This window comes from Chanos chanos, chromosome 9, assembly GCF_902362185.1.
Source record: "Chanos chanos chromosome 9, fChaCha1.1, whole genome shotgun sequence".
Taxonomy (NCBI): domain Eukaryota; kingdom Metazoa; phylum Chordata; class Actinopteri; order Gonorynchiformes; family Chanidae; genus Chanos; species Chanos chanos.
The window spans coordinates 14114657-14129260 of NC_044503.1; the positions used below are offsets into that span (position 1 = coordinate 14114657).

At 38.4% G+C, this 14604-nt stretch overlaps 3 protein-coding genes across 3 annotated transcripts; all 3 read left to right on the plus strand.

Moving 5' to 3' along the window:
* Nucleotides 1-215: 215 nt before the first annotated feature.
* Nucleotides 216-6092, plus strand: traf3ip3 (TRAF3 interacting protein 3). The gene is made up of 13 exons (XM_030784606.1): nucleotides 216-607; nucleotides 824-980; nucleotides 1153-1222; nucleotides 1373-1400; nucleotides 1611-1640; nucleotides 1969-2064; nucleotides 3114-3185; nucleotides 3411-3551; nucleotides 3763-3900; nucleotides 4225-4360; nucleotides 4547-4689; nucleotides 4994-5110; nucleotides 5708-6092. The coding sequence occupies exons 1-13, from the start codon at nucleotides 230-232 to the stop codon at nucleotides 5906-5908; spliced, it is 1707 nt and encodes a 568-aa protein (XP_030640466.1). The 5' UTR covers nucleotides 216-229; the 3' UTR covers nucleotides 5909-6092.
* Nucleotides 6093-7189: 1097 nt separating this feature from the next.
* dnase1l1l (deoxyribonuclease I-like 1-like) lies at nucleotides 7190-9825 on the plus strand. The gene is made up of 8 exons (XM_030784923.1): nucleotides 7190-7333; nucleotides 7696-7784; nucleotides 8078-8164; nucleotides 8323-8444; nucleotides 8573-8685; nucleotides 9222-9379; nucleotides 9565-9661; nucleotides 9745-9825. Exons 1-8 carry the CDS (start codon nucleotides 7190-7192, stop codon nucleotides 9823-9825), a joined length of 891 nt encoding a protein of 296 aa, XP_030640783.1.
* A 992-nt stretch (nucleotides 9826-10817) lies between these two features.
* LOC115821400 (RNA polymerase-associated protein LEO1) lies at nucleotides 10818-13894 on the plus strand. Its single transcript, XM_030785228.1, has 5 exons — nucleotides 10818-10860; nucleotides 11025-12651; nucleotides 13183-13234; nucleotides 13333-13452; nucleotides 13793-13894. The coding sequence occupies exons 1-5, from the start codon at nucleotides 10818-10820 to the stop codon at nucleotides 13892-13894; spliced, it is 1944 nt and encodes a 647-aa protein (XP_030641088.1).
* The last annotated feature ends 710 nt before the right edge of the window (nucleotides 13895-14604 follow it).

The window sequence follows — 14604 nt, forward strand, 5'->3', positions numbered from 1 at the left end:
GATGAGTTCACTGTACTACAAATTACTACAGAACAAAACTATGTTTAAACTATTAAACTATATGGACCATTCATTTTTAAGTATTTCCGTGACAATTTTTTTTTACTCATTTAAAGGGATATTAAACAAATAAATAGGACTTATACTTTTGAAGTATGACTGCTTGGAAGACTCCGGTGATACCATTCGTCAAGAAAAGGAACAATTCCAACCTAATCCAGGAATTACAATGGCCTGTTCTGTGGATAATCCAGAGCTGTGGTGTGACGTTCAAAATTATGATGTAAAATGTGAGCAACGTGCCATTAGACAAAGAGTGATTGGAGATCGAAACAATGTAACAATGTGTCGAAGTCCAACGAGAGAGGCGGAAGCCAAATGGATGCGGAGTGAACTGCAGCGCAAAAGACAGCAGGAGTTTTCCAAGAGAAGACTGTTGGCAAATGGTGCCGGTTCACTGTTATCTGTTGAGGCAAGACAGAAGATTTCAAGAGAAAGCCTCCAGAGAGAAGAGCATGTGACGCAGATGGCAAGGTCAACCAGAAGGCATTTGAGACTCACCCAAAGCGTGGGAAACTGTCGAGGCGATGTCCACTCACGTGAAAAGGTGAGGGAATTAATGTAAAAAAAATTTAAGGAATATATATATATTAAAAGTATATAAACAGACACACGTAGAACAAATAAAATAGTGGGGGTTCTCCAGTTCTGTTTAAACATTTTTTTCTCATAATTCATAAAAAACATTTAATTCTAAATATTGGAAAGCAGCCTCTTTTTCTAGCTGATGTGAGTTGTTTATTTTCTTATGTGGACTCTATAGAGGTCAAAGTCACCATTTATCTCCTCTCTGGGTGTTGAAAATCATGCTGACCTGAAACAAGAGAGTTTTATACCTACTGTCACCTACAGTCAAGAGAGTATTAAAACTACACAGTCAGTTAAGCTGCGAGGAAAAGCTTCAACAAGAAAAGAAGCAGGTGAGACTACCATGGAATTTAATTTACATTTATTCATCCATTCTGTTGTTCAACGATACGTTTCAAAACCTTACAATATACTTCAGTATCAGGCAGGATTGCATTAGAAGGCCCTCATTACCAAAGTACCACATCTGCATTCACTACATGTGTCTTACCTGTGTTCTCGCAGCACTTCTGAAAGACACCATTCAAATACCTATTAATCAGAGGACACTGCAAACAACAAGTATGCAGACTGAGTAAGTTGTCATTGCCTTTTACATTTTCTGACGGTCAGGAAAGCATCAATAAAGCACAAGATTTGTATCTTCAGTATCACAGTGTATTATTCGTTTAACATGACAGGCATGACAGTCAAGTGTCATTTTTATTTCTCATTCTAATCTTAGGTCTGGATTCGTCACTGTCAAACTGGCGGTAAGCTCTGCTGTCAAACCCCGTGAGCACGTACAAAATGAAGGCTCAAATATGACGGATTTGCCATGTGCAGCTCTATCCTTAGACACCTGGTTCTATTTTTATGAAGAACCTACCATGGATAAACAGCTATTGAATTACAATGAGTTTTATAATGTATTTAGTATGATGTTTATTGATGCTTAATCCTTGTTTACTTTCCAATCACAGGATATTCATCAGCTGACTGATTACATAGGGGTAAGTACTGTATGTATGTGTGTCATACCCTAAAACAGGAGTGACCTTTGATAATCAAGGTTTATGGAATCACAAACATGAGAACTAGGTGTGTTTGAGTAATGCTGGGGGAAAAATCCTCCAAGTGTGTAGATCAGGAGTAGGTTCATTACTCTTGTTTTAAATATATTTTCTTATGATTCAGCTTGGAATACTTGCTCTACTATTGTGTTGGTCTTATTAAGCATGCAATGATATTTTGAAAAAAAATATGCATGTGTAATATTTTATGATGTTTCATTCATTTTTTTGGAATGTGTAAAGAAGGCTTGTGTTTTGGCTCATTTAGGAGGCTTTGTGGAGAGAGGAGAACCTGAAGAAGAAGATTTCTACATTACAGAAAAGAACATCCACTCTGCTCCGCTCCTCTGAGCTACTCTGGAACGTAAATGACTTACTTTTTAAATCAGTTTGTCATCTGTACTCAGCCTACAGTGTCTGTGGTCTGTACTGGCGCTCAGCCCAAGTTAAAAAAAGTGCTCTCAGCTTGGAGAATACCTCAGTGTACTCTGCTTGTAATTTCACTGAAAGACATCAAACACTTTATGTTTATAGAGACTTCCCATACTTATAAAATTTCACATTTTCATCAGAATTCCCAACATTCATGAAACATGCTCATATTCATAGAAATTACATTTATAAATACTGTTCATATTTGCAGTATTTTCTCACGGAATTCACACTCATCAGTGACTTACTGACCCAGCATTCGTTTGTCAGCTTTAGGATTTGTGAAAAATAAGATCATTATTTTGAGAACAATGAGAAGTATTTCAAAATAAGACACAACACCTAAGATCACACCTTATGTGAAAGTAGGTAGTATCTTATTTGTGCTCCTTTAGTTTAACATAATTAAATATGGGTAAAGAGGTGGATCTTGTGGTTAGCTATATCCGGGCTGTCTACTTTCCACTCACAGAGCACATAATCGCTCCCTCGCACAGGAAGGCTGGGCGAGGCCTGTCAAGTCTCTGATGTGTGTCTCCGCATTGCTTTCTGAAACACTGACATCTTAGCTATGTTCTAACGGTCTGGTCACAGCGTTTCAGTTTCACTCAGTGTGCTTGTTAAGCCAGACACTTTACAGCACATCACTACACTGTTGAGATGGTTAGAATAGAACAGCAATGACAGTTGCAGACTTCATTTTGGACAATACACTGTCAACTGTCAGAATATTTTAAATCTCCACTCAACGACTGATTTAAAGGTACATGGTAAGTTTGTAAAATATGTGTCTTCTTTTTAGATCCCTTGTTTGACATGGTTTATGTTCTTGCCCAATGTGCTGGCAACAAAAACAATGGCTATTTTGATGCGTTTTAACACGTAGCTCATTCTTGGGTTGTAATTTGTTAGTCTGTGGTATAGCCCCGGTGAACACTCTTTTCTGACTAATTCTCACCACATTTCCTTTTCCTCTCACAGACTCGCTGTGATGAAGATCTGCTAAGAAGCAAGGTCAAGACTCTAGAGTCTCAGTTACTGGTCTGCATGAAGGTAGGATAAAACTCCACTCGGTGCAGGAGTAGATGGCTTGTGCAAGGCATATATTTACATTAATTTTCACGACTTGCTAAGGTCACAATGTGCAATATCAAAGGTATCACAAGCCAAGCCTACACGTAGCATTTCATATTCATAAACAGATAGTAGCTCTTGGCTCTTGAGTGTATATGGAAAACTGAAAATGATTAGTATCACTGGTGGTGGGGTCTCTCTTAGAGAGTGCCTCAGGATGGAGTGGAGAGCATGATGCTGCAGATGGAGAAACAGAGAGGGTTGTATGAGGAGAAAGCTCTGGAGGCCATCCAGAGAGCCACTGAGGAGAAGACAGAGGCCAAAAGCAAGATTGAGAACCTCCAGGCAAGTTCGTCACAGACAGTACACATCAAAATGACAGAACCCTTCATGTTGTGAAATTAGACCTTCTTGTCATCTTTTACGAATGAACTTCATTTGAGTCTCTGCTATCACTCTTCATTCACACGTTTCATTCATCTCTCTGGATGTTCATACTATTGTGAACGCTGAGGTTGTACAGTCTGATTCTGTTATGCTGGCTCAACACCAACAGGAGGTACTGCAGGCAGCCAAGAGTGAATCAGTCCGGTGGCAAAACCTATGTGAAGAGCTGAGGAAGAGCTCCAGTGAATTAAGGAAGACCCAGGACTTCAGTACTGAACAGCTTGTCCAGCTACAGAACCAACTAGATGTAAGGCCATAGGAACTAATGGTGTTCATGAGAACTGACCGGAGGTGGTGAGATGAGAGCATGTTCATTAATGTGTCTTAGTGATTTTCTCCGGCTGAAAACAAAAAAAGTTACTTTTCTAGATGTGACAGTGACAAGCTTTCCAAGGTTTTATCGTAATTCATATTTAACCTATTATTTGAAACGGGGGGGGGGTAAAAAATTACCTTAGACTCTAGAAGTCTTAGAGGAGTGAAACCCTCTACTTTTCATAGCAATTTCTACAAATAATCATTGGTTTCAGGATATGCTTAGATTAAGATGATGTGGCTTTGTGTTGTACAGCACTCAAGGGCTCAGGAGGAGACCCTGAGAGAGCAGTGTAAAGCCTTACTGCAGGATAGAGTGGAACTCCATTCCCGCCTATCCCTTTTAGAAGAGGACAACCAGAACCTGAGAGAACACCTAGAGGACATCGGAGGTACACATCAAATATCAAACAAGATTCCAATATTCCAAAGAACATTCCAGAACTGTGTTCAGTTTGTGAATACTGCACTGCCAGAAGTGGCAAATACACTCCAAATGTAATGATTGTCATTTTAAATTTCATTCCTTTTTATGTCAGTGGAAATTATAAAGTTCTCTTTGCTCCTCTTACATTAAGGTCATAGTCATGAAACGTGGAATAACTTTACGCTCAGATCTGGAGAGGGTCCAGCCATGCGACAGAATTCATGGACGACGGATGAAAGTGTAATGGAGCAGCTTAGAGAGACTGAGAAAAGACTCCAGATGAGGGAGAAAGAGGTAAGAGAGCTATGGGTTCTTTCAGCACCTGAGACTTTATCTACAGCTTGGCAGACTGAGGAACTGCCTCTGCTTTAAAATATATACCATATGACAACTCTCTTTGAACATTCATTTTTTTTATTTGTTTTGTGTTGATTCCTAAATCCTACCCCTACCCTCTGATGTTTTTAACTGAACTAAACTGGAACATTTTGAAACATTTTTTTGATTTTTATGATAAATGTTGTTTCTTATGTATGTGTAAAAGGAGATCATTTTGCCGGGTATTTTGTTAAGTATTGATTTTTCGTTGTCATTGCAGTGTGTAGAGCTACAGGGGGAGCTAGAGGCCCTGGAGCAGGAGTGTCGCTCCTATCAGTCGCGCCTGCAGCAGTGCCGTGAAGAACTGAAACAGATGAGCGGTCGCCGTGGCAACAAGGTCAGCACCTGTCCAACTGAAATCTACCACAGTAGCACCAAAACGTTTATCACGCCTCAGTGTATCTCAGCGCTGTCATACTTTATGGCAAAATATTAGGTCTTCTCTGGCCTCTTGTGTTATTCTTATTAATAGTAATATTTTAAAGCCATTTCTGACATAAACCAAGAGCAATGTGAGGATTTAACCATCACAAGATCACATTCTTAATATCAGCAGTGTTTTTAAAGAAATGTTCTTTGTTATTAAGATGAGTTACACCTATGAAACAACATAACATTCAGGGTAATGCAACAGTAATATAGTGCCTATGAAGTGTCAGCTTTGAGAGGCATTGTGGTACTTGCGGAGGTCCAGTGAAAGGTTTCTGAGAGCCATGCAGTGGTTTTACAGCTGATTTTTTTTAGGCTGATTTTTAGGCTATAGGTTATATAGTGTGTAACAGTGTTACGTAGCAGTCAGTGTGTTATGTAGTGTCAATGAATGTGTGAGCAGTGGTTAACAGAATCTCTTATCAGGCCTTAGTAGCCACGGTGTGAATGCATTCTCTAGCAATCACGGTGGCTAAGTCTATTTCTCCTCTGTCTCGCCCTACAGAGGAGCTCCAGCTACTGGTTGGGTCTTTTTCTGCTCATGCTGCTGTTTTTGGCTGTGGTGGCGGCCACCGTTCTCTGGAGATACCATCCCTGCCTCACGGAGCAGCTTCTGGACCTGTTTTCAGAGGTGGGACAGCGAGTTGAGGAATACGTCCTACAGGCCGTTCATTCCCAGCAAGGCGTCTGCTTCAGACCAATCTGACAGGGACTCTCCACATACACTCGGCTACTTCTTAAATCTCAGATCTTCTCTTCACAACATGAGTGTGTGTCTGCATTTATATGGATGGAGGATGCTAAATGCAAGCCACAGTCTGTTTCAACATTTGAACTGTTGTCCTCGTCACATGTAAAACATCCACTTGTTTTAATTTAATTGTGTTGGATTTTGCAAGTGATCTTTTTTTTTTTTCAAATATATTATAAAATGCACAAGAATAAAACAAAATAAAATGAAAACAATTCTGTCATGAACAATAAAGGACACTGTATTTTGAACAAAATGATAATTATGCAGCCTTAGTTTCTTTACTTTTCTCTGGTTGAGTGTTGTGGTAACTTGAAGGAGCTGATCCTCAGGGGAGCAGTTGTACTTTGTTCTCCTCTTGAGAGCTATAGGTCTGATGGCTGTTACCATAAATTGGCATTACACTGTGGAATAAATAGCTACAAACAGGTCACAAATGCAATGACTCGTGTGAAAAAAAAAAGAAAATCCCTGAAGAGGTGCTTTGACTCACTTCCAGATTTCCAACTGAAGAAATCTTTCTTCTCTTTATCATTTTTATCACAATAGTTCCTACCAAAAAGTGTAATTCATTGAAAGTATTACAGTTATAAACTAAAATTGTTTGACTAGGCTGTTTTGTCTTTTGCTAAGATCAAAACAAGTTGTTCATTCTTGCTGTATTGCTGGAAAAAGACCAGTATAAAGGCATATGTAAAAATCAAAAGATCTAAAGCTGAACACAGCAACAAAATGTTGGAACTGAACAAAAAATCCACTCTTTCCAAATAAACTCAAAGCCATATTGAAATTGCCAGTAATATCTGTGTTCTTTTCTGTCGTATTTTGCTCTACCTCTCAGAGACCTGGTGTTTAGTGAATGGACTGGCAGCTCATTGTGTTGTGTGTGTGGTGAGTCTTTTCAGTGTTCCAGATTGACCTCCACACACACAGAGAGTTTCCTGACACAGCTCATTACATAAAGGGATCACGCTGGTTACCTGTGTGTTTCCAAACTCACTCACAGCCCAATGAAGACATGGGCTCCAGCTGGAAACAAGAAACATATACTTTAATAACTGCTGTTGAAGGTAAGTGACAGGGAACAATATGTTTTTTTTTTTTAAATTTGGAACATATTACGATGATGTTGTTCAATTATAACATGTCATTGCGTGTACTTATACCCAACTCCTAATGCTTGTTAATATGTCATTATTTATTTTAATATATTTTAGGTGATATATACAGTGTACAATGAGGTGTTCAGCTCTGTTAATATTCCTTCTGGGGTTGTCTCTTTGGACCACTGCACTCTCTTTGAAGATCTGTGCTTTCAATGTACGTAGCTTTGGGGAGGCAAAAGCCAACAACAAAAAGGCAATGGCATTACTGACCAAGGTACCATTCAAAAAACAGAGAAACACACATAAACTCACCCACATGTATATCTAAGAGTAAAACAATATGTATGTCATATAACTGTTCATCATTTACAGTAGTGTTGGCAAAATCCATATTTCAACACAATTACAAATTTACTGTACTGAAAACATAAACAGGAGTTATGGATGCTTGTTATCTGTCTGCATTTGTTTTAGATAAATTGGTATTTGACAATGATGTGTTTATCTGGAGACAAATTCACACACCTTCATTCTCGTGACCTTACTTTTTCAGTGTTTTTTTTGTGTGTGTGTGTGTGTGTGTGTGTGTACATACTCTGCTATTCATCACTCACAGAAAGCTATCTTTTCCATCAGATCATTGCCCGCTGTGATTTGTGCTTGATTCAGGAGGTACGAGATTCCAAAGGCATAGCCATACCTACACTAGTGAAAAATCTAAACAGGTACTCAAATATATATGTATTAAATCACTATATTACATCTTATTCTGAGAGTCAGGACCTCATCCAAGATGTTTTTTCTTCGGAATATAAGCCAAGCATAAATGAAAATAATGAGTCAAAATAATCATAAGTGTAGGATGGCATCTACATTCATATATTGATATGTAAGTACCCCTGAACTGAGAGCAAGTTTCAAGTATAAACTGTACAGTGTGGGTTTATGCAGGTTAAATTTTTTTACAGTGAATTTAAAAAACACATTTTTCTTTAATGTTTATATCACTCTCCCCCAGATTTGACAACTCCCATTCATACGCTTATGTCGAGAGCAAAAGACTTGGAAGAAAGACTTATAAAGAGCAATATGTTTACATATACAGGTAATGTAAATTTAATGAAAAGATGCACTTTCCTATATACATTGTACATCATCTCCTGCGTGGTAAATCACCTCTCATTTCACCTCAATAATATGAATTTTAAAACAAAAGTTACACAGTATCTCTCTCCTTGAGATAATTATTCTTAATGTTCTTAGAAAAGACATGCTGCAGATGGGAGATCATTATCAGTTTCCTGAGCTGAAGGAAGGGGAGACCAACGAGACTGAAGTTTTCTCCAGAGAGCCGTTCATTGTTCGGATTCACTCTCCCACCACCTGTTAAGAGCCATTTATTACAGCTATCCTAGTGCAGCTCATCAAATCCCATATTGAAAATGCAGCTTTGTCTTTTGAGTCAGTGGATCAGACTATATCTTCTGTTTTGTTTTGTTTGTTTGCTTCACAGTGGTGAAAGATTTTGTCCTCATTGGACAACATACTTGTCCAAAGAATGCCATGAAGGAAATTGATGAACTGTACAATGTCTTTCAAGGAGTCACAAAGAAATGGAAAACTGAGGTTACTACTCTACTATTACTACCTCTGTTACTAACTCCTACTCCTACTCCCACAATTATCACTGCTACTGCTAACACCACTACCACTACGGCTACTGTTACCACTGCTAGAACTAGCACTACTACTGATAACACCACTACCACTATGGCTACTATTACCACTCCAACAACAATCACCACTACTGCTAACACCACTACTACTATGGCAACTGTTACCACTCCAACAACTATCACTACCACTGCTAACACCACTACTACTACACTACTACAGCTACTATTACCACGGCGAGAACTATCACCACTACTGCTAGCACCAGCACCACTACGGCTACTGTTACCACGCCGAGAACTATCACTACTACTGCTAACACCACTACGGCTACTATTACCATTGCTAGAACTATCACAAATATCACTAAATCACTAATACTGCTAACACCACTATGGCTACTACTACCACTGCTACAACTATAATCTACTCCACTACCACTGAGTACAGATTTAAAAAAAAGCATTTTCCTTTGTCCCCTAATCTAGAATGTGATGTTTTTGGGGGATCTCAATGCAGCATGTGGTTACGTCACCATCAAAGGTTGGGGTAACATCCGTCTCAGGACCGACCCCAGATTCCACTGGCTGATAGGAGATGAAGAGGATACCACTGTCCGGGAGAACACACGCTGTGCTTATGACAGGTTTAAACAGTACCTTTGATAAACTAAAAACAGACAAAGCATCCAAGCCTCAAGTTACTTGTTAGCTGTAATGTGTACATTGGTTGAGTTGAGAGATTGAGGCCATTCTAACAGTTGAGAAATTGAGGTATTTTTGTGTAAAGTTGCCATAGTAACATTGGAATTTTCCTCTAATTGCATTTAAGGATTATTGTTCATGGTAAAGAACTGATGCAAGGGACTATGCCTGAATCTGCTCGACCTTTTAATTTTAAAAAGGAGTTTCAACTGACTGAGGAAGAGGTACCGAAAATTTAAGGAGTGTTACCTGAAATTTGAATAATCAGTATTGATTTATGATTTCTAATCATAAAATGTCTTTTCAGGCTCTGCAGGTGAGTGACCACTATCCAGTGGAGGTGGACCTAAAATCAAACCATCGCTATCTCATCCGCCACGAGCTCTGAGATGGTGATCTTCAGAGCAGACGACAATACCTACATTCCGGCCATTATTGTACTACTATCCAATGCATTTCCAGAAATCAAACCAAATGAAACAATGTACCAACTGCCTCTTATTCATATTAAAGCATGCGCTCTCCATTGTATATCACTATTTTTAAATTTGTGTGTTTTTGCAATTCACATCAAGTATTTCTCCCAGTATGTATAATTTTGAATAACTCTAAAAGCCAAAAATAATAATGAGTGTCATTTTTAAGGGAAGAATGTCTTTAAATAATAATGAATGGAATTTGCTGTACTACTGATGAAGTATAAAATGGTTGTTTGTTTGGGGTTTTTTTTAAATCCTTGCACTACACTCCATTTCAACATATTAATTCACAGCAGGTATCACAAACATCTGCAGGCCAAGATAATATGCATGTTATAAAAGCCATACATATTTAAATACTGGGATGATATTCATTTTTCACTTTCTTTACTATGCAACGCAACCCTGTCTTTAGGCAATCAGATACACTGCTGTTTGTGCAATGCAAAGGGAACGTGCTTTGAAGACAAGATGAGCTCTGGTAGTGTACCCAAATCAAAACCACAGCTCAGTAGGACGGAAGAAGTGTTCTGCAGCGTGACAACAAAAACAAAACAAAAAATCCCCTCTCCTTAATTTCAACTGAGGCACCTACTTCTGCTTCCGCTGCATATGATTTTCGATAATTCGGTTTAGTCCTTTTTCATATATATATATATTTTTTTTTTTTTTCAAATTAACACTTTCATGTTTAGTTAAAAAGGTAGGGAGATGATACAAACCTTCTTTTACCCTCAGTTTTACAGGAAGTTGTTTTGAAAAAAAAAAGTAGGGCTTACAAATGGCGCGTTTTTAGCCTGCAGTAGATCCTCTGAGACTACAGGAATGTGTGAGTACGTGTATTGCTAAATTGGATAAAAAGGAACAATTTACAACAACAGCAGCATTCTGACCACAGATCATGGAACAAACTATTTCCAACCTACTGACGGACGATTTTTCAGGTAGGACTAATCTTAACTGTGCTTGTTTTTTAAGAAGCTATGAGGCTGAATATTTTCTTATGGAAGCATTTTCTTCTTTTAATTTACGTAAATAAAATCTACTTCACGTACGTGTTCAGTAACATTCGACATTTTATTTGATATATATTTTCTTTTTCTCTTAGGGGTGGAAGTAGACTTTGATAATGATAAACTCAGTGATTCTGCCAATGGTGGTGATCTGTCTAACAGATGCCGAGATATAGGTGAAAATAACCGCCATGAGGGAATGTGGACACGGTCTGAAGAAAGCACAGAGGAAACACATGATCTAGTAAGTCCAAGAACTCAGGAAGATGACATACACGGCTCTGATGACGATGAGGTAGACCAAGAGAACATTGTGTTAACAGAACAAGAACTTTGTGGGTCATCACTGATGAATGACATTCAAGGGGAGGACGAACAAGTTTTTGACCAGAGGATGGATGAGGACACTCTGCATGAGGAAAGAGTGAAAGATGAACTGGAAGCAAGTGCAGGATCATCAGATAATGTCAGTCTGGAGACTGAAGAAAATATGCAAAGTCCTACCAGTTCAGACGTAGTTATTGAGGATCAGAGTACAGCCTGCATAAAGAGATTCACAGCGGAGGGATCACCACATATCTTATACTCTGAGGAACTATATGAGGAGAGAGCTCGTATGTCAGAAGATGAAGAATCGGAGAAGGAACAAGAATTCATTAACTTTGGCCAGACAAATGAGCATTACAATACTGTGGGAACAAATATCCGAGATCTCTTGACTGATGAACAACGTGGAGATGACATAAGGGAATTTTCAGAGGAAGATCAAGAAAGGACTGGGGAAGATCTTGCAGATTACCCCTCAGATTTGTCTCAACCTGAAGACAAAGAATACAATTTGAAAGAAGAGGAGAGCTTCACTGATGAATTTGGAGTTCAAACAAGATCCCTTCTAATACCTTCTAATACATCAGATAGTGGTTTGAGAATGACAGAGACTGCTTATCTTCCAAATGAGATGAGAGAATTCCCAGTCAACCTAAGTGGTGAGGGTCTTCAAGAAGAAGGTAGTGACACAGAGGGGATTAACCGAAATACTCACATTGAGAACCTGAATGAGGATGAGTCAAGTGACTTCAGTACCAATGATCAACCTGAATATGAGACTGACATCAGTAGTGAGAACTCCAGCACAAATCAAGAGGACCCTTTGTGCACATTGCCTCCTAATGGGGGGGAGAGCATAGAAGAAGTAAGGCATGACTCAAAGCTAAACGATGAAGGGCCAGAATGGGACCACAGGACAGAAAACATACATGATAAGAGCCATGGAAATAATCTGAAATGTGCCTCCGTCTCTCCAAATTCGCCTTGTTTTAAGGTTCAAGATTCCAAAAACATGGATTCTGATTTACCTAGTGACGATCAATATGAACAGAAAATTTCCAGTGAACTACATCCCTCTGAATCAGCACTGCAGCACACAGAGATAAAGGAGCAAAACGTGTTATCTCAGGACATTTCAGACATGCCAGGAGATATCGTCACCTCAATATCTGGAGAGTTTTGGTCTTCAGCATATTTAGAGGACTTTGAGAGCAAACTGGAATTAGATGGGTTTCTTCAGGTAGATCCTGAGTATCAAGGTCAGGCAGATTCAGATGAAGAGCTCTTAGGCCAAACAGAGGCAGTCCTTGATGAGAAAGTCAACGATGAAGAAGACCAAGAGGAAGAAGAGAGAAACTGGGAGCTAGACAGAGCAAGAATTGAAGCATTTTACAGGTTCTATAATGATGAAGATGAATCAGAGGCAAAAGAGGGTGAGTGCTCTATGAATTAAAGACATCAGTAGATTATAGTGGTTGATGTCACTGTTCAAATGATGATCTCTAGGATTTCTTCTGCGAATGTAAATAGAATGTGGTATGTTTTGCTAACCATACCTTATCATTATTAGTTTCATTATATTTTTAGAAGTCATGTTTGGATAGACCATAAACAAATGTGATAGTTCTGTGGTATAACCTCAATTAATCCCTAAAATGTTCGAACAAATGTCTTTGCTAATGTAACATTTCTTTCCCACTACTTAACAATAAAAGACAGGGAACATAAGGTTAAGTTTTGTCTGGATGAGGAATCATCTGAAATTGAAGATGGCAGAGAATCTGACAGGTAAAGCGAATTTAATTAATGTTAGCTGGTCTGCTATTACATTAATTAACATTAATTAACCTGGCTAATCTGGACAAGGAATCAATTTAGCAAGATATTACAGTGTTCAGTCACCTGCGACTTTATTTGTTTTTGTAGCATTGACCTGACCTCCACCGATGAAGATGTTAACACTGAACTGAAATACGAGGTAGGCCCGGTTCTCTAAGAGGGCTTTAGCAACTAATTTAACCAATGGTAATGCCAGTGTTTGTGGGTCTTTTGACTTCTGAACATGTTGCTTTTTAGGACCAGAGCGAATCTGATGAATTCGAGGAGAGGACATGGCCTCATGAGCAGATAAAGACTTTACCAAAGGAGCAAAAAAAGGTGGTAGTGACACTGGAGACAAACAGCCAATGCCAAAGGGTAAAATTTTCAAAAATTTTCAACTCCCTGGTATTTCTATTTTAAACTTACCCTCATAAAATACTACTTGGCATTAAACATAACTACATCCACAAATGTTATTTCTCCAGAACTATGAGGACAATATACACTAAACCTGACAGGAAATTTGCAGACATTTCTGGGGAAATATTGTTAAAATTATAGTGCTGAAAAAAGTAACCAGAACATTAGGCATACAGCCATCAATACGAAATATTAACATAACACAATTAACATAACAATTCTGACAGACATTGCAATAATTCATGCCGATATCTATGTAATAAAACATTACGCTTTCCTTTGTTCCTCTTTGTAGTGTTGTGGCTTGCTGAAGACAGCTCTCACACTGAGTCTCTTGCTAGCAGTTGGACTGGTGTCCTTCTGGTGGGTCACAGATGAACTAGACTGGATGCACTGACCAGCTGATCTTCACTTTTTCATATGGTTCAGTTTTAACCTGATATGACTTTTCACGTATTAATTTACAACATTGTTGGTCAATTGACCTGTTCAGACATTCAGCTCTGTTATTTTTATATGTGTAATTTAAAGTTTTTTTTCAGAAAGTGAGCATTTGATCAGTAATAAATGTGTCAGTGTAGCAACATGGGAGTATTTTTTGAGCTTGAAAAATGAATGGAAACATTTATATATGAATGCCAATGAGGGATAGTGGCTAAACGCTTAACTGATTCCACACCAAAATTAGTAAAAAAGAATTCAGGTTTAAAGCAGTTTTATTTCCCTTAAGATTACAACCCAACAGTGGTCATATTTACGAAGCACACATTCAGCAAAAAAAAAAGAAAAAAAAAAAAGATAATAATGAGCGTCCCTGTTCTCCCAGCTTTTCTCTCGATATATGCAGACTTAATAAGTTTGTCCGTGGAACGATGTTTGTCTAGGATTATTCATAAAAGATACACATTTAATGCTGAAAACGAAGAGCACAGAGGACAGATTTTAATCTCATCGTTTTATATCAATGTTTCCAAATGATGCTCCTGAGAACTCAAACCTGCTTCAGCTAATCAAAGAGTTTGGTGAGACGAATTAGATGTCTGTGAGCCAGGAGGAATGGAAAATGTGTCGTGCTGTTTGGGAGTAACGGGAGTAACACTGTTTTCA

Coding starts and splice junctions, on each gene's coding strand:
- dnase1l1l (XM_030784923.1), top strand. CDS start 7,190: ATGAGGTGTTCAGCTCTGTTAATATTCCTTCTGGGGTTGTCTCTTTGG. Junction 8,445..8,572: donor GATTCACTCTCCCACCACCT/GTTAAGAGCCAT, acceptor TTTGCTTCACAG/TGGTGAAAGATTTTGTCCTC. Junction 9,380..9,564: donor ACACGCTGTGCTTATGACAG/GTTTAAACAGTA, acceptor ATTGCATTTAAG/GATTATTGTTCATGGTAAAG.
- LOC115821400 (XM_030785228.1), top strand. CDS start 10,818: ATGGAACAAACTATTTCCAACCTACTGACGGACGATTTTTCAG. Junction 10,861..11,024: donor ACTGACGGACGATTTTTCAG/GTAGGACTAATC, acceptor TTTTTCTCTTAG/GGGTGGAAGTAGACTTTGAT. Junction 12,652..13,182: donor AGAATTGAAGCATTTTACAG/GTTCTATAATGA, acceptor TTGTTTTTGTAG/CATTGACCTGACCTCCACCG.
- traf3ip3 (XM_030784606.1), top strand. CDS start 230: ATGGCCTGTTCTGTGGATAATCCAGAGCTGTGGTGTGACGTTCAAAAT. Junction 608..823: donor ATGTCCACTCACGTGAAAAG/GTGAGGGAATTA, acceptor TGGACTCTATAG/AGGTCAAAGTCACCATTTAT. Junction 3,186..3,410: donor AGTTACTGGTCTGCATGAAG/GTAGGATAAAAC, acceptor GGTCTCTCTTAG/AGAGTGCCTCAGGATGGAGT.